At 43.9% G+C, this 27,310-nt stretch overlaps 1 protein-coding gene across 3 annotated transcripts; it reads left to right on the top strand.

Annotated features, from left to right (window-relative positions):
* Positions 1–388: 388 nt before the first annotated feature.
* LOC143736719 (butyrophilin subfamily 1 member A1-like) lies at positions 389–26,779 on the top strand. 3 transcript variants are annotated; one of them, XM_077227361.1, is made up of 13 exons: positions 389–1,169; positions 1,286–1,339; positions 3,291–3,647; positions 7,664–7,957; positions 10,378–10,473; positions 10,555–10,587; positions 10,738–10,776; positions 10,942–10,977; positions 11,097–11,138; positions 17,507–17,584; positions 18,022–18,096; positions 25,308–25,349; positions 25,474–26,779. In XM_077227361.1, the coding sequence occupies exons 2-13, from the start codon at positions 1,288–1,290 to the stop codon at positions 26,037–26,039; spliced, it is 1,710 nt and encodes a 569-aa protein (XP_077083476.1). In that variant the 5' UTR covers positions 389–1,169; positions 1,286–1,287; the 3' UTR covers positions 26,040–26,779. The 3 variants fall into 3 exon arrangements, with proteins under 3 accessions (XP_077083476.1, XP_077083477.1, XP_077083479.1); XM_077227362.1 differs by having other exon boundaries at positions 17,525–17,584; XM_077227364.1 differs by lacking the exon at positions 17,507–17,584.
* Positions 26,780–27,310: the final 531 nt, after the last annotated feature.

Raw genomic sequence — 27,310 nt, forward strand, 5'->3', positions numbered from 1 at the left:
TGTTCCCTAGTCCTGTTCCCTAGTCTAAGTCTGTAACTTGTGAGTTTATACAGTACCTATTGCACATGGATCCTGCTTCCTCCTATGCTTCAACCTATTGTTACAAATATAATGCATACCATAGAGGGTTAAATTACATTAAAGTGTTACAACAATCTAACATCACAGATAGTGGAGATAGAATAAGATTCTTACAATGTAACACAATCAGTGTGTGACATTTATGTTGATACTAACAACACTGATTCTCACATTGTGATTATTGTACTATAGTTCGATGAATAATACTTTTTTTCCCCAATCAAGTAGGTATTTACTTTAATAAGTAAATATTTTGAAATGTTGACAATTAAAGTGATCCATATTTTAATTTCAATCTTGGAAGATCTCCAAACACTTGTATTAATAATAAAAAAGATAGAATAAATCCATCTCAAACCCTATTAGATGATCAGATTCAACCCTCAAACAACAGTAAAGCGCAAAACAGGGTCAAACAAAATGCAAACCCGGATTTCTCTATAAAAATATTCTCAAAGCTGTTCATGCATCAGATTCATCTTCCTTGAGCAGAAGAACAGCTGATGAAGCTCCTCCTCCTCCAAACTAATGTAAATTAATACATTTATTTGCACTAACAATACATTCATAATTAAATGATGTATCATCATACTGTCCATGCTAAACACACAGCTGTGTATTAATTTATTAATAAATGCACGCTGTTGTTAAGGGAGCGTCGTCTCTGTCTTTATCATCGGTCCATATTCATCTACAATATCGCACTCTGCTGGCTTTTCCCTCTTGATAATATTTTTCTACAGACGATCCATGAGGGAAAACTTTCTTGAGATCGGTGTGGATTTTCCATAAGATGTTTAATCGCCTCGTAAAAACAGAGAACACACTCAAAAACACATTTATGAGACTTAGTTTGATATGAGGCGGTTTTAATCATATGATGATGACGTCTGTTATTATTGAGGAGTCACGTTATGTTTAGAAAGTGAAAGTTATAAGCAGGAGATACAGGGATTAAATCACGTGCACGTTTGATAGATTCTGATTTTCGTCTATTTTTTCGTTTATTTTGACTCTAATGTTGTATTGAACGCGTCTACAGCTCATCTTCAGAATACTCTGATTTAACAGACGAGTCTTTTTCTCCGGTGAGTTTCTGTTCCTCATTGAACTCGACAGTCTGATTTATTATGTCTCTCACATGATTCGTGTGTTTCTGTAAAAAATCCGGTAGTGTTTTATTTGAGTGTCTGTATTTTCACAGGAATGTTGACTATTATTGTGGCTTTACTGGTGAATCTCTTCATAGAGACTTCTGGTAAGAACTTGTTTAATAATAATAAACTGTATTTCATGTAACTCCTTTAAAGCAGCTTCTCAAGGCACTTTACACAATAAAAAATACATAATTTTGCACACATTGAATGTGGTTTTAGGAACCCCAGCAATAAGTGTGTTGTAATAGTCAATGTGTTAAAAAACTTAAGTATTGATAAGTCTTTCAGTCACAGGAGAAAAAGAGCAAAGTCTAGCATTATTTATGAAATTAAAAAAGGAATTATTAACAGCATGACAAACTCAAATCAAATATAACTTCAATATTTTTTTTTATTTAGTTTGGAACTCCAAAACAGATCCATCTACGTTTAACATTAGTGAACCGGCTTTACGAAGCTGATAAGGAGAGCCAATAAGCAAAACCACACTATTAAGACACATACAGTTTAGGGTCATCCATGTTATTATCTCAGAAATGCAATGTGAGAGAAAAGAAACATCCATATTTTGACCAGGCTTAGAGTAAATATAAATGTGAGTTTCATCTGCACAGAGATGATAATTAAGCCCAAGTGATCTTAAGAGCAATCCAAGAGGAAATATATAAATGCTAAAAATGAAGGGGCTTAAAACCGAACCCTGAGGGACGCCAGTCAATCTCAGACCTGAAACACTCATAAACACAAACTGGCAGCGGTCAGAGAGATAAGATCTAAACCAGGTTAAAACAGCCTCAGAAACACCATCGACAGTTTCAAGATGGTTGAGTTACATTAAGAATAAATACTTTTTATCAACAACTTACCATTCTAGGAATGTTGAATTGTAGCATTCCAAATAAAATCCTGCTTCCTTAATGTTAATAGAACGTCATTTAAGGTTAGTATGATTTACCTGAAACATTCTTTCAAACCGTCACGTTTTGGGTTTTGTTCCTTGTTCCTGTTTCATGTATTTCATATGATATTATTTAAAAACTGAAATAATTATGGGATTAGAAGGATTTCTTTAGCTGTTGACGTCTTTTGTGTTATAGTTGAGACACACTTAGACAAACACTCATCACACAAAACCTCAACAATGGTGACAAATAAAAAAATTGTAAAAAATAAATAGTAAAACAATGCAGCTGCATAATGCCACAATGCATGCTGGGAGTTATGAAGGATTTTTGTATGCTGGCATGAAGAATGTTCCCATTGTTGCATTTCACATGGCGATTGTTGGTGTCTGTGAGTGTTTAAATAGCACAGTAGTTAATAACCTGCAAATGTTTTCATTTTTCAGAAAATCTGATTTTCACAATAACATCACATGGTCAGTCTTGTACTCTTCTGACACAATAAATGTGTTTTCTAAACACACTAAAACGGCAGCTACACGAAACACTGATCACCATAATGGTGACTTCAGGTGTTTGTTCCTCTTTCCTTCAGTAATTTCACTCATTAACATCAGGTGGCATTACTAATTGTCACATTGAGATCATATTCAAGTGTTTCGTTGAATTCTCTGCGTTGAAAAACAGAAAGCTGCTTAATTTGAAAGTGACTTTTGTTTGAGATCTGCTTTATACATCGTGGGGGAATTTTTGCATGTGAAATTTCAGAAATTTCTTTTTTGCATGTGAAATTGCCCAGAAATATCAATTCGCTAATGTGAGTCTTATTTATTTTATTTTATTTTTTCACAAAAGACATAGGCTACAGATTTAGAATCACTGTGACTAGTATATATAGTACATAAAAGGGGCTTTCGCACCGTGTAGTTCTAGAAAGTAGACAGTAATAAAAAGTTATGAGCGTGTACATAAGCAGAAATACATAATCATGTTTCTCTTGGTCCCTTCATCCATCTCTGTTTTCCATGTTCGTAGAGTTAGTTTCTGGAGTAAATATATAGGCCTTTTTAAAAATGGCGGGTGCTGGTGTTTCGCGTATATATTATATAATGCATGTGTTTCATTGGGTGCGTCTCTCTGTGTCTCTCAGAGTCGTTCACTGTTGTGGTTCCTCGTGATCAGATAGTGGCTCATGTCGGGTCCACAGTCACTCTGCCCTGCTGGATCTCTCCTCCTGAGAACGCTGAAGTTCTGGAGATCCGCTGGTACCGCAATGACCAGTTCAGCAACCCTGTTCTCCTCTATCAGCATGGGAAGATCATCCAGGAGGAATCGTTCAGGAACAGAACCTCACTGACTCTGCGCTCAGATCTGTCTGGTGGACTGAAGGATGGAGACGTCTCTCTACGGCTGGAGAAACTCAGGATTCAGGATGAAGGTTCATTTCACTGTTATGTCAGTGGAGAAAACGAATATGACAGTGGAGAGGTGTTTCTCAAAGTCACTGGTGAGTCAAAAACTACAATATACAATACATTATATTTTACGTATCTACAGCTCATTAAAGGAATAGTATCACCTACCTTTTGTTGCATGAGTAGTCTTTTCTCTCCAGATTTCTACTACTATAACTCTGAAACCAATTGAATATTAAACCCAGTTTTTGCAGCATAATGCTGACATAATTTTCCAAAGAAATGGTCAACCCAGCAATCAGGGAATGTTCTCATAACCTTCGCTAATGTTCTGGCAATGTTCTCTCAAAGCAATGAACAAACATTCTTCTAGTAATATTAATAGAATGTTTGTTGAAAGTTATCTGTTCTAATAATGTTAATGTAAGGTTAGCACAAAACTTTATTTACACGTTGTTCGTAGAAGGTTTTATAAATGTTCTGATAATGTTGGGAGAAAACATTCTAAGAACAACATTCTTGGAACATCCATTACACATTTAGAATGACAACTAACTTCAAATGAATTAGGCTGTGATTGCTGTTTTAAAAGAACATTGTTGGAACGTGTGAAAGTTTTGTAGCCTGTCTCATAGTTATTGCTCCTAACTTTTCTCTTAAATTTATGCAAGTGTTAGAATTAAAAAATGTTCATGAAATCACCACATATTGTCATTAGTATTTGATCAATGTTTTCATAATGTTGGCAATGATTCTTCGAATGTCCTTTTAATATTAAGTGTCACTAACTTTTGGCTTAAGGTTTATGTTGCACAGCAAAATCCCCTGTATTTCATAAAACCCGCTTGGTGTGACCATTAAGTCAAGTCACCTTTATTTCTATAGCGATTTGTTTATTATGCGTGCAGGGCAACCACTCATAATAGCATTACAATTATCTAGCCTTGAGGTCATGAACTGTTCTGCATTTGAAAAGCTAGGCCAGTCATTTACTGTAAAACAGTTTCAGAGGCTGTAGGGCCTGATGGCAGCTGCGTCCAACATCATACCTTCTGGCCTGCTGTACCTGAGACCCTTGCAGTGGTGGCTCAAGACCAAGGGGTTTTCCCTGAGGGGTAACCCACTTTTGTATGATCAAGATCACACAGCGGTGTCTCCGCGCCTTGGTTATATGGAGGAAAACTTGGATCTTGTCCCAGGGTCCAGTGTTAGGAGCTCTTTGTCATCGCATCACTCTCTCGACAGATGCTTCTCTCACCGGCTGGGGAACGGTAATGGAAGGCTGCTCTGCTCAGGGTCTATGGAGGAGTCGTCATCTCTCTTGGCATATAAATTGCCTGGAGATGATGGCGGTCTTCATGGTGTTGAAGCACTTCCTCCCAGACTGAGTGCCCACTATGCTTGTCCGTACAGACAACACATAGGTGCTCACGTAAATAAATCATCAAGGGGGTCTGCGTTCACATCCACTATGCAAACTGGTTCACCATATTCTATTGTGGTCCTTAAGGAAGATGCTCTCGCTGAGAGCAGTTTATATTCTGGGACATCAGAATGTAGGAGTAGACATCCTGTCGAGACAGGGGCTGAGGCCCAGGGAATGGAGATTTCACCCCAAAGTGGTGGAGCATATATGGGAGGTTTACGACCAAGCAGAAGATACATAATATTACAAACATACTGTTAAACAATCCATACTGTTAAAAGTGCTTTATAAATGAAGGTGACTTGACTTGACTTGACAGAAGTGGATCCGTTTGCATCTCAGAACACGACGCACTGTCCACCGTGGTTCTCTCTTACACATCCAGCCCCGCTGGGACTGGACCCATTGGTGCAGACATGGCCGAGGCTGCGTCTGCACGCTTTCCCCTCTATCTGCTCCCCGGAGTTCTGGAGTAGGTCAGCCGGGGACACAATAAGTTTACCGCTAGTAGCGTCTTACTGGCCCAGCCGGGTTCTCGGACCTAGTATCCCAACTCGACAGCTCATGGAGATTCTGGTTAGGAGGGACCTTCTATCTCAGGGGGGAGGAGTGATCCTCCTCCACCGAACGGAAATATGGAACGTGTGGGTTTGGCCTTTGAAGTAGAGACCATACTTCACTCCAGAGCTCCCTCCACTAGGAACGTTTTTACTTCTTGGTGTACTAAACGACATTGGGAATCCAGTTAATTGGCCCCGGGGGTTCGCTACTACAGTCCCTTCAAGATTCTGCAGGGTTATCTCTGTCCACACTAAAGGTGTATGTAGGAACCATAACAGCTTACCAGTCCCCTTGAAATCACGTTTCCTCTGTGGCACTTTGAGGCTGAGGCCTATAGTTCGCACCAGAGTTCCAGCATGGAACTTGGCACTGGTATTAGAAGGTTTATCTACGGCTCCCTTCGAGCCTTATGACTCGGTCTCAGAGAAGTTTCTGACCCTAAAAACGGTGTTCCTTCTCACCATTTCTTCACTAAAGAGAGTAGGAGATCTTCAGGTCATTTCGTTGTCCCCCTCTTGCCTTGAATCCATAGCTGGGATGGTCAAAGCTTTCCTTTACCCTAAGCAGGGCTTTGTTACGAAAGTCCCGACCAGTGTATCATGGCCTATTGTTCTGCAGGCATTCTGTTAAAACCAGAAAAAGCTGAACCTTGTTTGTCCAGTTAGAGCATTGGATACTTATGTCCTGTGGAGGAAGTCTGATCAGCTGTTTGTCTGTTTTGGGTCACCTAAGAAAGGTTGTATCTAAAAAGCATCTAAACAGACTTTTAGCAAGTGGATAGTTGAGGCTATCTCTCATGTCTGTGAAGCTTCTAGCCAGCCATCACCGTTGGCCATTAAATCTCATTCCACTAGGAGTATGGCGGCCTCCAAGGCCTTCATTTCTGGATTCTCCTTTCAAAAAGTTTAATGCGGCGGGCTGGTCCTCACCGCTCACGTTCGTCAGGTTTTATGACTTGGACCTGGGTGCCCCTCGATCACAAGTACCTATGTCATAGCTGCTCTCATTATTCACACGAAAGGTATTTGTGTGTATGGCGTTTGGGTATTGTCGTTCCCACAGCGCCATCAATGCAGCGCGAGTTCCCTCAAAAGAGAACATCTCAGGTTACGATTGTAACCCTCTTCATCTTTTCAGTGTTAATGCACTACAGTGATATCACAATGGCTGGTTTAGTTGTTTTATTCATTAATGCTCCAACTTCATAATTGTTTAATTTAAGCCTATCATGAAACTACAGAAAAAGCAATTGTTTAAACCAGTGTTTCTCAACCCTGCTCCTGAAGGACTCCCAACACTGCAGGTTTTCTTTGTCTCCCTAATCAAACACGCCTGATTCAACTCATCAGCTCATTATCACAAATATCCCCATGTGATAATGAGCTAATGAGTTGAATCAGGTGTGTTTGATTAGGGAGACAAAGAAAACGTGCAGTATTGGGGGTCCTTCAGGAGCAGGGTTGAGAAACACTGGTTTAAACCACTTAAATGCAGTAATTTGACTACCATTAAATTAGTCATGTTGATATGCTTTTTTATCAGTCTCTTTATTTATCAATGCTGTAATGTTCTCTGAAAACAGTAATGCCATTTCTGAAAGAGAAATTAACATAAGTCAACTGTCAAGAGTTCAACTAAAGTAAACACTAATCAACATAATGGTGACTTTAAATAAAAAATCAATAAAACAGAAACATACAAATCTTATTTTCAATAAGAACTTCTGAAGATGTATGATATAAATACAGTCAAACTTGAATCCATTAGTTATGTAATTACCTGCAGTTGCTTCAGTATTACTTTACATTTTGTTGATTGGACCCATATAGACATTGAGTAGTGTTGATTTAACAATGATGATTTGGCTGTGAAGAATGTTGAGTTGTTAATAAAGATCAAGTTGAAAGAAAGTTTCAGGAACATCTTACTAACTGTAAAAAAAGTTCCACTAACATTAAGAGAACTGGACATTTTAAATTTACCATAATCAACACGGAATGTTTGGAACATTTGTTAGCTGTGAAGCAGCCTCCATTAATCCACTAGAGATGTATTTACCCAAAGATAAATGTACAATATACTTGCACAGTGATTGTAGAACATCTGTCTGTCCTCCTCCAGCTTTAGGATCCGCTCCTGTCCTGTTTCCACAGCCTCTGGATGATGGACGTGTGAACATCAGCTGTAAGTCCAGCGGATGGTATCCAGAGCCGGACGTCTCCTGGATGTCGGATGAGCGAACGGTTCTCCGTCCTGGAGGAGTGTCTCGCAGTCGTGGAGCAGATGAGATGTTCTCTGTCCACAGCTGGACGGCCGTCTCTCACTCGGACGCTCAACTGCTCTCATGCTCAATGTCTCTCAAGACTGGAGAGTCTAGAGAAGGAAGATTGAACATAAAAGCCATCATCTCTTCAGGTCAGGGAACATCTTAGAACAAACATTTGTAGCTATCCGGAAAAAGTGTGTTCACACTGTCAGTTTTCAGGATTGACAACCGCATTGACTTACAGGTGTGAGTCTTGAAATGTCCCGTTCAAACAGCGACTTACCTTAGCGTCTCGAACATTGTCTGTATAAACGTGCAAAGGGAGTCATGCCTGTATTCTCCTATCAGTAACCACAGCGACTGTGATCAAATTAATATCGAAGATAGCGATGTAGAACCTTCAGCGACGTAGAATGCGGTTCTCACTCCTATAAACTGTGTGTGAATGTAACCTCAAATACAGGACTGACATATTCTACTTAGCCTGAAAATTTGAAGAAGCACAACTTACAGGTCCAACCCCCTTGCTCTCTGCTACGCTACAGCCCTCCCTCCACAGCTCCTCCCTCCACAGCTCCTCCCTCCACAGCTCCTCCCCCACAGCTCCTCCCCCACAGCTCCTCCCCCACAGCTCCTCCCTCCACAGCTCCTCCCCCACAGCTCCTCCCCCACAGCTCCTCCCTCTACAGCTCCTCCCTCCACAGCTCCTCCCACCACAGCTCCTCCCTCCACAGCTCCTCCCCCACAGCTCCTCCCCCACAGCTCCTCCCTCCACAGCTCCTCCCTCCACAGCTCCTCCCACCACAGCTCCTCCCTCCACAGCTCCTCCCCCACAGCTCCTCCCCCACAGCTCCTCCCTCCACAGCTCCTCCCTCCACAGCTCCTCCCCCACAGCTCCTCCCCCACAGCTCCTCCCCCACAGCTCCTCCCTCCACAGCTCCTCCCCCACAGCTTCTCCCTCCACAGCTCCTCCCTCCACAGCTCCTCCCCCACAGCTCCTCCCTCCACAGCTCCTCCCCCACAGCTCCTCCCTCCACAGCTCCTCCCTCCACAGCTCCTCCCTCCACAGCTCCTCCCCCACAGCGGAGCCTGCCGTGAACGCGCAGGCTAGTAAGCAGGACCACCGATGACGGCGTATTATAAACAGTTATGGAACATTCACTAATAGGGACGAAACATCAACAATATGCTTTACATTGACTATGGCCTGCCCATACTTTGTCTACAAACTCCTCAAATCATTATGAATTTTGCAATACATGTAACTTTATAAGGTTGCACTCTTTCTATAAGTTATAAATAGCTACTAAGATAACGTTAAAGGATTAGTTCACTTTAAAAAAAAACTTTTGCTGATAATTTACTCACCCCCATGTCATCCAAGATGTCCATGTGTTTCTTTTCTTCAGTCGAAAAGAAATTAAGGTTTTTGATGAAAACATTCCAGGCCTTTTCTCCATATAATGGACTTCAATAGGACACAAACGTTTCAAGGACCAAATGACAGTTTCAGCGCAGCTTCAAATGGCTTTAAACGATACCAGACGATGAATAAGTGTCTTATCTAGCGAAACGATCGGTCATTTCGAAAAAAATAAATAAAAAGCTTTAAGTTTTATAAGCACAAATGCTCGCCTTGCTCTGTTCTGTGATGCACGTTCGTGATCCTGTTCGAACTCGTTCATCCAAATGAACGAATCTTTTTTTGAGTCATTTCGTTCGTTGAATGAACTAAATGACTCCGAAAAAGACTCGTTCAAAATGAACGAATCTTTTTTCGAGTCATTTCGTTCGTTGAATGAACGAAATGACTCGAAAAAAGATTAATTCATTTGGATGAACGAGTTCGAACAGGAGAGTCACGAACGACGGTACGCGCTCGCGCTGTGCAAGAGAGGGGTGATCAGCGCGTACACGAGCGTGATTGACACTGCTAAGACATTCCTCCTGGCTCTGATTGGTTGTTTCTGACCGGGAGCGGTGTATTTCTGCAAATGGCAATAGGACCACAGGGAGGAGCCAGAGGAGCGTGATTTTTTCCACAGATTATCTGTCTCATATTCTACTGTCAGGACATAATGACAGTTTTAACAAATATTTGTTTACAAAAGCTACCTACTGGAGCTTTAACTGAAGTTACATCTATAACTGACTTTGTCCAAATATAATTTATAATCTATGAATTTATTTACAATAAATCAGCATGCAGGGGAGAGTTGCATAGGCAATATAGGCAATTTTCAGTATTAAATTAGGCCAATCTGCATTATTATGTAACTGACTTAAAAAAGTTATGAATATTCTTAGAGAGAAAAAAACTGATGTCTAGCCTGTAACTAGACTAATCTGAGCGGTTTATGCAACTGGCCACTGCTGGTCTTTCTTTGATATCATCAGTCTTTCAAATTTTTCATCCGTCCAATTAAAAATCAAATCCATTTCAGAAGAAAAATGGATTATGAATAAAATTTTTATGTTTACAAAGTTTTAAAAAATTAAATTGATTGATTGATTGATATATTTTGAAGGTGTTTAGATTGATCTGGTTGGTCTTCCTCTGATCCATCAGGTTCATCAGTTCCATGGACTCTTTTCTTCATCGCTCTTTTCTTTGCTCTGGGTTTGGCTGGGTTGATCCTGTACAAATACAGACATAAACTAACAGGTACAATCTGGTTAAAATAATTAAATGAATTGTATTACTTTTTATGCAGGTATTTTATCCTAATGTGTTGGTATTTTAAAGTTTTTATTTCAGGGAAGAAAACCGTTAAAGAAGGTAATTAAACTACACATATTTCCTTTTTATGATCCAAAACACAAATGAATCAGCTTAACAGCTAAACTTACTTTGGTTTACAAATTCTCCAGTATTTGTGAAAATAATTAATAATTAAATCATCAAAATGAATTTTTCTCTCATTATTAGTTTGTGACGATGAAACTATGGAGAGTCTGACTAAAGAAGGTATCCGAATAAGAGTAATTATTTCAATATCCAATATCAGCAATAATATCTGAAGCTATTCTCTAAACTACAAATAAATGCTTATGTACAGTTTGTAGCAGAAATCTTGTACTAGAACACATTTCCAGCAAATACTAATACTGAAGAAATTTTCTCTCATTTTAGTTTGTGAAGATGAATCTATGGAGAGAGGGACTAAAGGTATCTGAAAAAGCATAATCATTGCAATATCAGCAATAATATCTCAAAGCTTTTATATATCTCAAAGCTCAAAGAGTTTTCTTTCTCTAAAACGTTCAATTATTTGTTTTTCAATTTAGCTGTGAAAGACAGAAACACAGAAGAACAGAAGAAATATACAGGTAGGTTATGATGACATCTCAGTTATAAATGCATTCACTGTACAGTATTTGTAAAGTTTGATGTTTGTTCCTTCCTGTCCCTTATTTTCTCCCGCTTTGCTCCACTCTCAGACTGATTAAAGACATATAACGGTAAACAGACAAACAAACAAACAAAGAAACAAAACAAACAAACAAATAAAATAACAGTGCTGCCCAATCCTGTTCTTGAAGATCTGCTTCCTGCAAAGTTAATCTCTAGCCCTGATCAAATAACCCTTCATGAACACTTGATGATCTCTGTTGGAGGAGGCTGAACTGAACTCGATCTCCAGGAACAGGAACAAGCTCTCCTGATCTAAAATATATCATTGTGCTTCAGTGTTTATAGTTGAAATGTTTCAATTTTGCAGAATGACCATCTATAAATACAATCATACCATTCTTAAACATTTTGATGCCACAGTGCATACAGAGAAACACCTAATCATCAGGTGTGATGGAAATCATTCAGTTTATGACTGTAGAATTCACAACCTCAGCAAACACTGACACAGCACTTTTCATTTCTTATTTGAAGATATAATTGATAATTAAGAACATCATCATTTTATACGAATCTGATCTGAAAGTCTTGAAAGACTGACACAAGTAAAGTAATTCCAGCATGAACGGATGAACAGTAGGAGCAGTGTGATGTTTTTACGAGGCTAGAATGAGCCGTAGTATTGTGGAAACACTGTAGACTTAACAAGTAATACGAACATGCATGACGTCATCGTTTTTAGGGATCGTTTTGTTGTTTACACGCAGATCGCTTTCCAAACTTTGCATTTTCGGGCACCCAAAACGCCGTTGTCATGTAAACAAATGGCCAAAACATATAAAAAGTTTGTCAGGACGAAAGCCCACGGTGGAGTTGGTGGAGGGAGGAGCCATGGCGGAATCCCGGCTGACGACACTAGGGGGAAGACCGACAGCGATGGAGCCAAAGGTAGTGGAGCCCAGAGCGCAAACAGAAGGCAGAGGAAGCAATGTGACGCCGATGAGCTGTGCTGCCGCAATGTTCCCATAGATGGAACCGCAGATGGAACCACCCACCAGGATGGAAGTGGGGAACCAGAGGCTGAGCTGTAGCGACAGATGGCAGAGGTGGGGCCTGAGGGAGGGTGGAGCTGGCGAAGTTGACTTAAGTGAGTGACAGGAGGCGTGGCTATGCAGGACTGATGAGTGAGTGACAGGAGGCGTGGCTATGCAGGACTGCTGAGTGACATGAGGCGTGGCTATGCAGGACTGCTGAGTGAGTGACAGGAGGCGTGGCTATGCAGGACTGCTGAGTGAGTGGCAGAAGGCATGGCAATGCAGGAGTGAGTGACAGGAGGTGTGGCTATGTAGGACTGCTGAGTGAGTGGTAGAAGGCATGGCTATGCAGGAGTGAGTGACAGGAGGTGTGGCTATGCAGGACTGCTGAGTGAGTGGCAGGAGGCGTGGCTATGCAGGACTGCTGAGTGAGTGACAGGAGGCGTGGCTATGCAGGAGTGAGTGACAGGAGGTGTGGCTATGCAGGACTGCTGAGTGAGTGGCAGAAGGCATGGCTATGTAGGACTGCTGAGTGAGTGGCAGAAGGCATGGCTATGCAGGAGTGAGTGACAGGAGGTGTGGCTATGTAGGACTGCTGAGTGAGTGGTAGAAGGCATGGCTATGCAGGAGTGAGTGACAGGAGGTGTGGCTATGCAGGATTGCTGAGTGAGTGGCAGAAAGCATGGCTATGCAGGACTGCTGAGTGAGTGGCAGAAGGCATGGCTATGCAGGAGTGAGTGACAGGAGGTGTGGCTATGTAGGACTGCTGAGTGAGTGGCAGAAGGCATGGCTATGCAGGAGTGAGTGACAGTAGGTGTGGCTATGCAGGACTGCTGAGTGAGTGGCAGAAGGCATGGCTATGCAGGAGTGAGTGACAGGAGGTGTGGCTATGCAGGACTGCTGAGTGAGTGACAGGAGGCATGGCTATGCAGGAGTGAGTGACAGGAGTTATGGCTATGCAGGACTGCTGAGTGAGTGGCAGAAGGCATGGCTATGCAGGACTGCTGAGTGAGTGGCAGAAGGCATGGCTATGCAGGAGTGAGTGACAGGAGGTGTGGCTATGTAGGACTGCTGAGTGCGTGGCAGAAGGCATGGCTATGCAGGAGTGAGTGACAGGAGGTGTGGCTATGCAGGACTGCTGAGTGAGTAGCAGAAGGCATGGCTATGTAGGACTGCTGAGTGAGTGGCAGAAGGCATGGCTATGCAGGAGTGAGTGACAGGAGGTGTGGCTATGTAGGACTGCTGAGTGAGTGGCAGAAGGCATGGCTATGCAGGAGTGAGTGACAGGAGGCATGGCTATGCAGGAGTGAGTGACAGGAGGTGTGGCTATGCAGGACTGCTGAGTGAGTAGCAGAAGGCATGGCTATGTAGGACTGCTGAGTGAGTGGCAGAAGGCATGGCTATGCAGGAGTGAGTGACAGGAGGTGTGGCTATGTAGGACTGCTGAGTGAGTGGCAGAAGGCATGGCTATGCAGGAGTGAGTGACAGGAGGTGTGGCTATGCAGGATTGCTGAGTGAGTGGCAGAAAGCATGGCTATGCAGGAGTGAGTGACAGGAGGCGTGGCTATGCAGGACTACTGAGTGAGTGACAGGAGGTGTGGCTATGCAGGACTGCTGAGTGAGTGACAGGAGGTGTGGCTATGCAGGACTGCTGAGTGAGTGGCAGGAGGCATGGCTATGCAGGAGTGAGTGACAGGAGTTGTGGCTATGTAGGACTGCTGAGTGAGTGACAGGATGTGTGGCAATGCAGGACTGCTGAGTGAGTGGCAGGAGGCGTGGCTATGCAGGACTGCTGAGTGAGTGACAGGATGTGTGGCAATGCAGGACTGCTGAGTGAGTGGCAGGAGGCGTGGCTATGCAGGACTGCTGAGTGAGTGACAGGAGGCGTGGCTATGCAGGACTACTGAGTGAGTGAGAGGAGGCATGGCTATGCAGGACTGCTGAGTGAGTGACAGGAGGCGTGGCTATGCAGGACTGCTGAGTGAGTGGCAGGAGGCGTGGCTATGCAGGACTGCTGAGTGACTGGCAGGAGGCGTGGCTATGCAGGACTTCTGAGTGAGTGAGAGGAGGCATGGCTATGCAGGACTGCTGAGTGAGTGACAGGAGGCGTGGCTATGCAGGACTGCTGAGTGAGTGACAGGAGGCGTGGCTATGTAGGACTGCTGAGTGAGTGGCAGGAGGCGTGGCTATGCAGGACTGTTGAGTGAGTGAGAGGAGGCATGGCTATGCAGGACTGCTGAGTGAGTGACAGAAGGCGGGGCTATGCAGGACTGCTGAGTGAGTGACAGGAGGCGTGGCTATGCAGGACTGCTGAGTGAGTGACAGGAGGCGTGGCTATGCAGGACTGCTGAGTGAGTGACAGGAGGCGTGGCTATGCAGGACTACTGAGTGAGTGAGAGGAGGCATGGCTATGCAGGACTGCTGAGTGAGTGACAGGAGGCGTGGCTATGCAGGACTGCTGAGTGAGTGGCAGGAGGCGTGGCTATGCAGGACTGCTGAGTGAGTGGCAGGAGGCGTGGCTATGCAGGACTGCTGAGTGAGTGAGAGGAGGCATGGCTATGCAGGACTGCTGAGTGAGTGACAGGAGGCGTGGCTATGCAGGACTGCTGAGTGAGTGACAGGAGGCGTGGCTATGTAGGACTGCTGAGTGAGTGGCAGGAGGCGTGGCTATGCAGGACTGTTGAGTGAGTGAGAGGAGGCATGGCTATGCAGGACTGCTGAGTGAGTGGCAGGAGGCGTGGCTATGCAGGACTGCTGAGTGAGTGGCAGGAGGCGTGGCTATGCAGGACTGCTGAGTGAGTGGCAGGAGGCGTGGCTATGCAGGACTGCTGAGTGAGTGGCAGGAGGCGTGGCTATGCAGGACTGCTGAGTGAGTGAGAGGAGGCATGGCTATGCAGGACTGCTGAGTGAGTGACAGGAGGCGTGGCTATGCAGGACTGCTGAGTGAGTGACAGGAGGCGTGGCTATGTAGGACTGCTGAGTGAGTGGCAGGAGGCGTGGCTATGCAGGACTGCTGAGTGAGTGACAGGAGGCGTGGCTATGCAGGACTGCTGAGTGAGTGACAGGAGGCGTGGCTATGCAGGACTACTGAGTGAGTGAGAGGAGGCATGGCTATGCAGGACTGCTGAGTGAGTGACAGGAGGCGTGGCTATGCAGGACTGCTGAGTGAGTGGCAGGAGGCGTGGCTATGCAGGACTGCTGAGTGAGTGGCAGGAGGCGTGGCTATGCAGGACTGCTGAGTGAGTGAGAGGAGGCATGGCTATGCAGGACTGCTGAGTGAGTGACAGGAGGCGTGGCTATGCAGGACTGCTGAGTGAGTGACAGAAGGCGGGGCTATGCAGGACTGCTGAGTGAGTGGCAGGAGGCGTGGCTATAAAGGAGTGAATGGCAGGAGGCGTGGCTATGCAGGAGTGAGTGACAGGAGGCGTGGCTATGCAGGAGTGAGTGACAGGAGGCGCGGCTATGCAGGACTGCTGAGTGAGTGACAGGTGGCGTGGCTATGCAGGAGTGAGTGACAGGAGGCGTGGCTATGCAGGAGTGAGTGACAGGAGGCGTGGCTATGCAGGACTGCTGAGTGAGTGACAGGAGGCGTGGCTATGCAGGAGTGAGGGACAGGAGGCGTGGCTATGCAGGAGTGAGTGACAGGAGGCGTGGCTATGCAGGAGTGAGTGACAGGAGGCGTGGCTATGCAGGAGTGAGTGACAGGAGGCGTGGCTATGCAAGAGTGAGTGACAGGAGGTGTAGCTATGCAGGAGTGAGTGAGAGGAGGTGTGGCTATGCAGGAGTGAGTGACAGGAGGCGTGGCTATGCAGGAGTGAGTGACAGGAGGCGTGGCTATGCAGGAGTGAGTGACAGGAGGTGTGGCTATGCAGGAGTGAGTGACAGGAGGTGTGGCTATGCAGGAGTGAGTGACAGGAGGCGTGGCTATGCAAGAGTGAGTGACAGGAGGTGTAGCTATGCAGGAGTGAGTGACAGGAGGTGTGGCTATGCAGGAGTGAGTGACAGGAGGCGTGGCTATGCAGGAGTGAGTGACAGGAGGCGTGGCTATGCAGGAGTGAGTGACAGGAGGTGTGGCTATGCAGGAGTGAGTGACAGGAGGTGTGGCTATGCAGGAGTGAGTGACAGGAGGCGTGGCTATGCAGGAGTGAGTGACAGGAGGTGTGGCTATGCAGGAGTGAGTGACAGGAGGCGTGGCTATGCAGGAGTGAGTGACAGGAGGCGTGGCTATGCAGGAGTGAGTGACAGGAGGTGTGGCTATGCAGGAGTGAGTGACAGGAGGTGTGGCTATGCAGGAGTGAGTGACAGGAGGCGTGGCTATGTAGGAGTGAGTGACAGGAGGTGTGGCTTTGAAGGAGTGAGTGAAAGGAGGCGTGGCTATGCAGGAGTGAGTGACAGGAGGTGTGGCTATGCAGGAGTGAGTGACAGGAGGTGTGGCTATGCAGGAGTGACTGACAGGAGGTGTGGCTATGCAGGAGTGAGTGACAAGAGGTGTGGCTATGCAGGAGTGAGTGAATTCGCTGTCGGAGAGAAGAGAGATAAAGCTCAGCTGGTATCGTGTATTGATACTGCAGATAAGTGGTATTGAACCTTCTCAAATATTTCTGTATGTATTAACACGGGATGGACTCACCACGTCATACTCATTTCAGCAGCAGAATATTATAGCATAGTAAAGTTGAATAAAAAAACATGATCAGAGATGGCTGTTTAGTGCAAATTGACCAAGTGATACTGTCATAACTAAGATAAGTTTTACAACCAGCGTGGACCTGCCAAACAAACATAGTTTCAACAGAAAGTTGTTGTTTTTTTACATGAATTCAGTGCATATCAAGAAATAACTTAAAGGGGGAGTTTACCCAAAAATGACATGTCTGTAATCATTTACTCACCCTCATGTCATTCCAAACCTGTATGAGTTTCTATCTTTGGCTGAACACAAAATAAGATATTTTGAAGAACATCAGTAACCAAACAGTTGATGGACCCCATTGACTTACATATAATTATTTTTTTTCATACTATAGAAGCAATTGGTGACCAGAAACATTTTGGTTAGCCATATACTTCAAAATATATTTTGTGTTCAGCAGAAGAAAGAAACAACTTGAGGGTGAGTTAATGATCACAGAAATGTAAATTATGGGTGAACTGTCCCTTTAAAAACATATCAAATCAAATCGTTCCTTTATGCTGTAATAGTGTAATTGAAGTTACAGACAGAAATGCATTGTGATTTGTGTGTGTGGATTATGAGAATCTGTTTGTTTATGCTGGAGAGTTTCATATTAACGGGACACTTATGACAGGTGCACTGAACTCTTTAGAGAAACTCAAGGCCGATGCTTCTGTGGGAGAAACTTCAGGTGCAAGCCCCAGTCCTAACTGTAGGTGTTTACTTGTCTTCTTGTTTACAGCTTTGGCTATATAGAATAGTTATGTATACAGAATTCTGGATAGGGTACAAAAATGATAGAACACAAATGGGTGGTATTTCTATTTAACACTTTTTTTTAACCTTGGAGAAAAAACACTCTTAAAAATATTTTATTTCTGTACATTAACACTAATATATCATCTTCATTAGATTGCATTTAGAGTAAAACTAATAACAGTTTCTTCTAGATTATTTTGTATCCCACAACTATCATTTATTTATACATTTTAACTAGAATATTAAGAGTTTCATTTTGCTCTAAAATATATGATTAATCTTCGGTTTTTTTCATGCATGAGTTCTTATATCATAATTATTTTGTAAACATAAGACACTGAGACCTAGTAGAATTCACTCACAAAAACGTATGACTGGTGTTGTTTACAGATGAGGGAAGTTCTTCATCGTGTGGTGAGGCTGCTACACTTCTGCAGGCTGTCGTCCATTCACAACCATCAGAGAGTGAGTACACTGAGCAGCCACTTAATTAATTTTATCGCACGTTAATTCTGACCAATCGAAGTGCAATTACCTCTGGCCAACGAGTGATGTGTATGTTGTCACGTGACTGCATTTTGGTTCGTTTCATCAACTCATCAACTAATTCAGACCAGAGCAATCAGTGTGTGTGAAAAGGAACCAAAACGCCTGAAAATGATACAAAGTAAAACATATTGCCCTTAGTCCGGACCAAATGAACCGAACTAAAGATGTGAAAGCACCCTTAGAACAGAACTAGTGCACAGATCACCATGTCAGCTGACACCAGACTTCATGGGCCCTATCATACACCCGGCACAATGGGGCACAGTGTTTTTTGCCAGTTTCAGCCCGACGCGGTTATCATTTTCACGTCGTTTAAATAGCAAATGCGTTTGTGCACCCATTGGCTGCTGGTCTGAAAACGAGGTGTGTGTGTTCAGGTGTATTGGTGGAGCATTGCTATTTTGAGGCAACTTAAATAGACTGCGGCACTGACCAACTGAAACCTGATCAAAGTCAATGGCACAGTATTTTTTTTGTTATTTAAAGAGTGCGTTAGAAATATGCACCTATAGGCGGGTCCACAACGCTCGTGCACTTTCTCCCGTAGATGGTCTACTTGTGCGTTTTAACCTCGTGCATGACCAGATCCGTTTCCTCGCTAGAGAAGCGGTCAGTTTTTCCGCTTGCAAATTCCGCCATGTAAATAGCGAATCTACCATGGCACGAGCACAACTGGCTTTTAAAGGGAATGGGAGATGAGACTGATTGATTTAGTCAAAAACCACTGGAAATAACAGGACCAAAGTGCAGAGATGAGCGATGGATGGTGATTTATTAACATTGGAGTGTGTAATGGCGCTTTTCCAATGCATGGTACGGCTCGGTACGGCTCAGTACAGTTCGGCGCGGCGCGGCACGGTTCGGCTCGCTTCGCTTTTCCACTGCGTGGTATGACTCGGCTCGGCGCGGCACGGCTCGGTTCGCTTTAGCTCTGTTGCTTTTCCACTGCAGTTAGTACCGCTTCAAAGTGGGTGGGATTATGACTGATCGTTATAGTTTATCCGCTCCTCGGCAACTATCAAGAGGAACGTCTGCACTTCTCGTCCACTGACCACGATTCAGCCATTTATTTTTTGGAAGTTTTTTTTCTTCAAGCAAGTCAAGCAAGTAGTTTTAAAACATTGGAGGCTGTTACTGGCTATTTAAATCTAGCGGGTTTGATGTCTCACAAATAAAATGACGCTGGTAGTGACGATTCTGTCTGTCCGACCAATCAGTGATCTACAGTGCTTCCACGTCACATTTTAGTATCGGTACGGTACGCTTGGAACCTCAACAGAGGTGGTACCATTTAAAGCGAGCCGAAGCGAGCCGTACCGTACCATGCAGTGGAAAAGCGCCACAAGTAAGCCGTGCCGAGCCAAGCCGTACCGTACCATGCAGTGGAAAAGCGCCAAAGCGTGCTGTACCGAACTGAACCGTACCGTACCATGCAGTGGAAAAGCGCCATAACAGTTGCACAGTTCAGAGACAATCCAACAACAGAGGCCTAGATAGGAGACTCGGCACAGTCTCAGACAGGACAGGACTCCAACACACCGACGCACAACACAGGAGAAACAAGACAAGAACAAAACCACTGAAACATTAAATAAGTACAAGGCAGGGCAAACACTGTAGTTAAGTGACTGAAAACCTATACATATAAGGGAAGAAAACTAACAAAAGACTTAAGTAAATAACTAAAGTAAAACAAGTCCACAACAGGAGAGAGCTAGGTATTAGGTGAATGTAAACCCAGGCTAAATAATAAATAAAAGAGAAAAATAAACAGTGACAGAAACTAAATCTATAAATCTGAGAGACAGAACCAAACAAAAACTAGATTAGCTCAAGTAAAACAAGAAAACTGAAGAAGGCTAAAGTGAAGTTAGACTAAGATAACCCCAAGCAAAAACTGCAAGGATACAAGAAGCTACAGAGAGAACTGTGGACAATCACACCTGGATATGACAATACCAGAGAAAGGTCTAAGACATGAACACACAATCCAGCGAAGACAAGCAGCAAGGAAGCACAATATAAAGGGAGAGGAGCAAAAGAGGACCAGGTTTAACACAATTAGTAAAACGAGGACTAGAAAAGAGGTGTGTTGGACATCGGCTGCGGCTGGATGTAACCGATCGGCGAGAGTTGCCGCATGCAGGCGGGAGGAGCTGCAAACAGAGACGTGAAGTCGGACACTTTCTGGTTCCCGTAGTGACCGCTCACGTGGTGTTTGCATACTTTACCACAGCTGAAGTGGAATAAATGCAATATTTGCAAAATACACAGATGTTTCAGAGACATTTCCATTCAATACTTTATGTACTGCTTAAGGCTGCGCTCACATATAGCGCCTAAAAACGAGTAGAAAATGCTAGGCGCGCTGTGTTCTCCTTTTTCCAAAGCGCTATAGGGCCGTTGCGCCCCAGAGGCGTCTGTCGTTGCTTAGCAACCATCAGCTGTGCTTTCCGTTACAGCAAGGAAAACGCTTGTGGCATTCTGGAAAGTTGAGATGTTTTTATCTGGATGCGTAGCGGACGCGCTTGGAAAAAACGAGCGCGTCGCACCGCGACCGCATCGCTTCCATTATTAGCACGCATACCTACGTGAAAATAGTTATAAAAAATGATTTGTGAGTTTTAGTGGAACTAAAGGTGTGAGAATAAACACGAAACACACGTGATCGTTGTCATGCGGGGAATCCGGCCAATTGTGGAACAGTTGTGTCGTCATCAGAGCTTGTGCAGCTGCTCTTGAGAATCTGCGCTGGCTGCGTCCTGCGGCTGCTCTTGAATCGCTCTCGCGCTACTTTAATGGCATACTTCAGTCATGTGGCGTCAGCGCTGCATCAAGTCGGACAAAATTTCTAACCGGCATGCACTGCTTCAAGTCAGCCACCGATCGGTCTGCGCAGAACTGCAGAATTCTACGAATTCTGTGGAAATGGATAAAAGTGGCATGGGAAAAGCAGGTTTTACCTATAGCATGGCGCCGAGCAGGTGGAGTCTTTATACCTAAAGAAAAAGTTGCTACAAGCATCAGTCAGTTTCGTCCTATTTCACTATTAAACGTCTACGGTAAGATTTTCTTCAGTATTATTGCTCAGAGATTGTCAACCTACCTATTAAAGAATGGCTTCATTGACACTTCAGTTCAAAAAGCGGGCATTCCAGGGTTCTCAGGATGCTTAGAACACATCAGTGTTATCTGGCAACGAATTCAATCAGCTAAAAAGGAGAGGAAGGAGCTCCATGTGACATTCCTGGATTTGGCTAATGCATATGGTTCAGTGCCACATGAGCTTCTTTGGGCATCATTTGATTTTTTCAGGGTACCGATGTCGATAACAAATTTAGGGAAAGCCTATTTTGGAGATTTGCAATTTAGTTTCTCAACTCCAGAATTCAGCACTACATGGCAATGCTTAGAGGTTGGAATAATGGCAGGATGCATAATTTCTCCACTGGCTTTTACCATGGCAATGGAAGTAATCATTAGGGCATCAAAATGGGTAGTAGGAGGAGAGTGCTTGGCTTCTGGGATGCGACTACCACCAATCAGAGCATACATGGATGACATGACAACCATGACTACAACGGTAGCCTGCACTAATCGGTTATTGGGTAAGTTAACAGATAATATTGAATGGGCACGAATGCAATTTAAGCCCTCTAAATCAAGGAGCATCTCGATAATTAAAGGCAAGGTAGTAGATAAAACATTCTTCATTAATGGTGAGGCAATACCAACAGTTTCTCAGAAGCCAGTGAAGAGTCTTGGGAGATGGTACGATGGGGATCTAAAGGACACAGTTCAAGTGGGAGAAGCTAGACGACAAGCAGTGGAAGGGTTGAAGAGCATAAACAGCTGTGCTGTACCAGTGCTTTCACTCTGAAACTCTGGTGCTTTCAGTTTGGTCTACTGCCAAGGTTGCTGTGGCCACTGACTGTGTACGAGGTTTCTTTGACAACAGTGGATAAGCTGGAAGCGTTAATAAGTTCATATATCAGGAAATGGTTGGGAGTTCCACGCTGCCTCAGCAGAGTGGGACTTTATAGTGAAGGAATATTGCAGCTGCCAGTCTCTGCTTTAACCGATGAGTTTAAGTGTGCCAAGGTCAGACTGGAAATGACTTTAGCAGAGTCACGCGACAAATGTGTAAGGGAGGCAGCCCCTGTGTTAAAAACTGGTAGAAAGTGGTCAGCCAAGAAATCTGTAGTAGAGACAAAGGCGGCCCTTCAAATTGGTGTTATCGTGGGGCAGGTACATCATGGAAGAGGGGTTTTGGGCTCAGTTTAGCTCCTCCTAAATGGCACAAGGCAGGCCCAGCCCAAAGGAGGAAGCTGGTAGTCAACGAGGTGCGAAAGCAGGAGGAGAGGATGAGGTGAATAAAGGCCATTTCCCAGACCAAGCAGGGAGAGTGGATGAGATGGGAGAGTGTGGAACAACGCAAGAGGGGCTGGCAAGACCTTTGGTCAATGGAAGAGAGTAGGATCAGTTTCCAGTTTTCCACCTGAGATTGCCACCAGTAACCTCCGACCAGGTATTGTTTTGTGGTCTGGATCAGCACGCATTGTTCAACTGATAGAGTTAACAGTGCCATGGGAGGATGCGGTAGATGAGGCACATGAGAGGAAGAAACTGCAGTATGCTCAGCTGACCACTGAAGCAGAACAGCGAGGATGGAGAGTACGGGTTTATCCAGTGGAAGTGGGTTGTCGAGGATTTGTGGCAGACTCTACAACCCGGTTCCTCAGAGACGTCGGATTCAGTGGCCAAGAGTTGCGTCGCACAGTAAAGAACTTATCTGAAGCAGCAGAGAGGAGCAGCAACTATCTGTGGTTGAGACGGAAAGAGTCTGGCTGGCTGTGTACAAGCCGCCATGCTACGGTTTCGTAGAATTCTTGAAAACTCGAAGAGTCTGTTGGTTTAATTGTATAGGTTGCATAGTAATATTATGTTCCTGTGTATCTTGCGTGAATGAGGTTTGGTGTTTGGACAGATATTGTGTTTTGCGGTAGTATGCCATACGGAACCGTTGCCACTGAACCTGCTTTAATGACGGCAGTGGGGCTCGACAGCCTTAGTCAAACGGGTTGGCGCGTTTGGTTGGGTTGCGGAGAGATTGTGAGATTGTGGTTAGGTCTCAGCAGCAGGAGGGATGTAAAGGTCAGTAAGCTGGGCTGAGTTGAGTGGGGGACGGAGGGGGGTGACTCTGGGACGCCAGAGTCACTGTCGAGCCCTCTTGAGGTGTCGTGGGCTAGTCGACGAAACACTGAGGACGGAAGGTGCCCACTTGAAGACCCTAGAGATGTTCCCTACTCAGCTCAATCCAGACGGTTGTCATGAGGGGTCCGCACTGTGGTTGCAGCCGTTTGTGTGTGCGCAAATACACTGCAGCTGTTAACACCAGACAGAAGGAGATTCACATCACCATATGGAAAGAAGCGTAAATGGATGGAGAAGCATAGGTTACTGTAAAGCTACGTCTTAGTTGGTGCTTATCTTGGCGAAAGCCGAGTACAAATCAGCATGAAGTTTTAACATCTACTCTCGTGTAATGGAAATCATGAAGTCGAACACACCTAAGGACTAAACGAGGGGGCGTAATAAGGGGAAACTAGGAGGCAAGACAAGGGGAGCACACGACCAACATAAACAAAGACAAAGCCATGTGCTCAAGCACAGACAAACATGGAAAAATTAAACAAAGATAGAAGAGACAAAGCTGCCAGGGCAGAACCCTGAGAGGTTTATTTCACGTTACGCCCAAAACACACCCATTACTCATCAAGAGAATAGGGACAACCCTTTTAGACCATTCTCTTGTCGCGCTGAACACTTTTCCCGCCGTTAAACTAGCTAAGTGCACTTGTGCCGTGTGCTTTAGACCATGCACTTAGATCGTTAAAATAGGGCCCAATATTTCCGAAAAGAGAAGATTTGAGAGGGTGCCATTACCATTACTTTTTAGAAAATTACAGAATGGTGAAAAAATGAAAAGAAGCTGGCTGTAAGATCTTCTTAAATAGAGATAATAATCTAATTACCAAAGGATTGAATGATTCAAAAAATCATGAGAGTACTCCGGAACATAATAGGCACAAGACATCATGGAAGAACTTAAAGATTTGTTTGGAAAAAAGGTAAACAATAGATCAGGTGGAATGATGCGCTTAGAGGATGAGAGAAATAGGTGGTGTGACGTTCTCAAAAGGTTGGTAACCATCAATCAGTCTTTGGCAGGGAGAAATATGGGTCTAAGAGGAACATCGGATGACCTGCATGACCCAAATAATCAGAATAAGAAGTTGATCTCATGGCAAAATTTGACCCTATGCTAATGCATAATATAGGTCTTATTCAAAGTGGAGCCAGCCACACCACATACCTGGGCAATATCATTCAAAACTAGTTGATTGAGTGCATAAGTAAGAGAATTATGGGGACAATGGCTAATGAGATCAAAGAGGAAAAATATCTTCCACTATTTGTTGACAGCACCGCTGATGTCTCACTTACCATTCGAACTGTTTAAAATGTGGAAGTTAAAGAGTATTTTATGGCGTTCCTTGACTCTGAAGAATGCACTGGAGAAATCCTATCATCCCTCATCCAAAAAAATACTGTACAAACTGTACATTATATCCCCTTACACTGCCCCTATCCCTAAACCTACCCATCACAGGAGACATTCTGCATTTTTACATTTTTAATAAAACATTGTTTTTTATGTTTTTTAAGCTATTTGAATTATGAGGACTTTTGAAATGTCCTCATAAACCACCCATAAGTTGTAATACCAGTGTAATACACATGTCATTATACAAATTTGTGTCCTCATAAATCACATAAACCAACCCACACGCACACAAACACACACACACACACACACACACACACACACACACACACACACACACACACACACACACACACACACACACACACACACACACACACACACACACACACACACACACACACACACACACACACACACACTCACACACACACACACACTCACACACACACACACACATTTACACACACTCAGATACACTCAGATACACTAAAAGTAAGCTAGAATTTTTGTTTTGTAGATTTCTTTCTGTAACGTCTGAAATAATTTTTCATTTTAGGTGTGGGAGACACAAATATAGAAGAACTGAGGAAACATGCAGGTATGACATCATCTCAGTTATAGATATGCATTTCATCATCTTTAGTCATATATACACATATTTGTATATATGATCTCACACACATTGAAGTGTATTAATAATTGTTGTATTATATTCTTCACAGTTCAGATCACTATTGATCCTGAGCATTTACATCCAGGTTTGATGGTCACTAAGAACCATAAAATAGTGAGAGAAGCTGCAGAATATAAACACACTCGAGAGGGATTTCCATATGAATTATGTGCATTTGGAGCTCAAACATTTACATCTGGACGTCACTATTGGGAGGTAGATTTGGCACGAGAAGATACACCTCCTAAAAACTACTGGTTAATTGGTGTGGCGGAACATGGAAATTTTCGTGTAAAAGACAGATCTGCTTTAACTCCATCAAACGGTTACTGGTTCTTGTGTTCAGACGGTCCTAATGGCTTTTACACCAACTCTGATCCACCAGTTTCTCTCCCACTGACGCCGAGACCTGAACAACTGGGAGTTCTGTTAGATTATGATCGCGGTCAGCTGTCATTTTACAGTGTCAAGGAGAGGAAACATGTGCTGACCATGAGCACCAGATTCATTGGATCAGTCACTCCGCTGTTTAATCCAGGAGTAGAAGATAAGACTCCACTTACAATTCTGGATTGTCCAGAACCTGTAGAACCACCTGTAGAGTCCAGTGAATAACAATTACTAATTAATTAACAATTACTGAGTAACATCTCAGACGCCTGACTGACCAATCCTGTGTGTTCAGACAGAATGAAGCTTGTGCAGATTCTGACACAGATGCTTTTCCCTCTTTCCCATCATACTATACTTCTTACTTTCCTGCATTTATTTTTTTCCCTAACTTGTGTACTAATCTGTGGTCCAACTCTAAACTTGTATATTATGAATATTGGCTCTTACGACAAACTGCTTGTTCTTCATTTGTAAGTCACTGATAAAAGCCTCTGATAATGAATAAATGTTAATCTTCAGACTTACAGGAGGAACTAAAGACTTAAAGGGTGCCAAAATACAGTATGTTTCACTTTTTACTGTATATTGATGGAGAAACATGATGTCTAAAATGTTTGATAAAAAAAATTCTAAAGGGGCCTTATGATAATTAACAGATGATCGTTGTACTTTGGGCTCTTACTTTTCTTTTATAAAACACTGTAATATTGAAATGCACATTGATTGATGTTTTTGTTCATTTAATAAAAAACAATGATCTGTAATGGGAAGTCTGGTACAGAGGGCTGAGGGTGATTTCACAGAACAAGATATTCATTATGAGTTCTGTGTTTGATTATCATCTCGTTTGTGTTTGCTTTATAAGTTGTACCTCACAGTCACTCTTTGTCTGGTCACGTCTGTGTTAGAGGTTGTTTTGTTTGGATTGCCGAAGTGGCTTAATAAAGACTCTTGAAACATCATCAATAATCATTCATCATCAACCTTGTGTAACAGATGACCCGGGCCAAATAAAGAAATGGGCATTGCGTATATTAACGTTGCCCCAAGGAGGGGCAATAGAGATTTGGATGGAGGGACAGTTTTTATGTTCAGGAGTTCCTCGACTATATTCTTCCATTTTGTAACGACGTCTGTTTACTGGAGGGATTTCAGTGTGGTCTGGATGAAGATCTCCGCTCCGTCACGCCCCGCGGCGATCCATGCTGGACGCTAGAAGCCACGTTCACAGTGGGCGAAGCGTTGGATAACAGGAGTCTCTTCAGATGTTGAGCAGCCAGACCCAGAGCCCAGCAACACCCTCGACCGGGGAGATTTCGCTTGAGCCCCGCAGATGGCGAGCTTCAGCCTGCTGCGATGTGTGAGCCACAGTCTGTTAAAGAGAGGACGGCACCGACCATCGACCCGGAGCCGGAGCTCCAGACTGAGTCTGACCCATCGGTGTCACTCAGCCCATCAGCTCTCTTTCTGCGCCCTGGGCTCCACCATCGCCA

Source organism: Siphateles boraxobius, unplaced genomic scaffold (assembly GCF_051911475.1).
Source record: "Siphateles boraxobius isolate OS27281-9 unplaced genomic scaffold, OSU_SipBor_1 130, whole genome shotgun sequence".
Lineage (NCBI taxonomy): Eukaryota > Metazoa > Chordata > Actinopteri > Cypriniformes > Leuciscidae > Siphateles > Siphateles boraxobius.

Excerpts from the sequence above, each read along its gene's own strand:
- LOC143736719 (XM_077227361.1), top strand. The coding sequence starts at position 1,288 with ATGTTGACTATTATTGTGGCTTTACTGGTGAATCTCTTCATAGAGACT. Across the intron at positions 1,340-3,290 it reads TCTCTTCATAGAGACTTCTG|AGTCGTTCACTGTTGTGGTT; the intron begins GTAAGAACTTGT and ends TGTGTCTCTCAG. Across the intron at positions 7,958-10,377 it reads AAAAGCCATCATCTCTTCAG|GTTCATCAGTTCCATGGACT; the intron begins GTCAGGGAACAT and ends CTGATCCATCAG.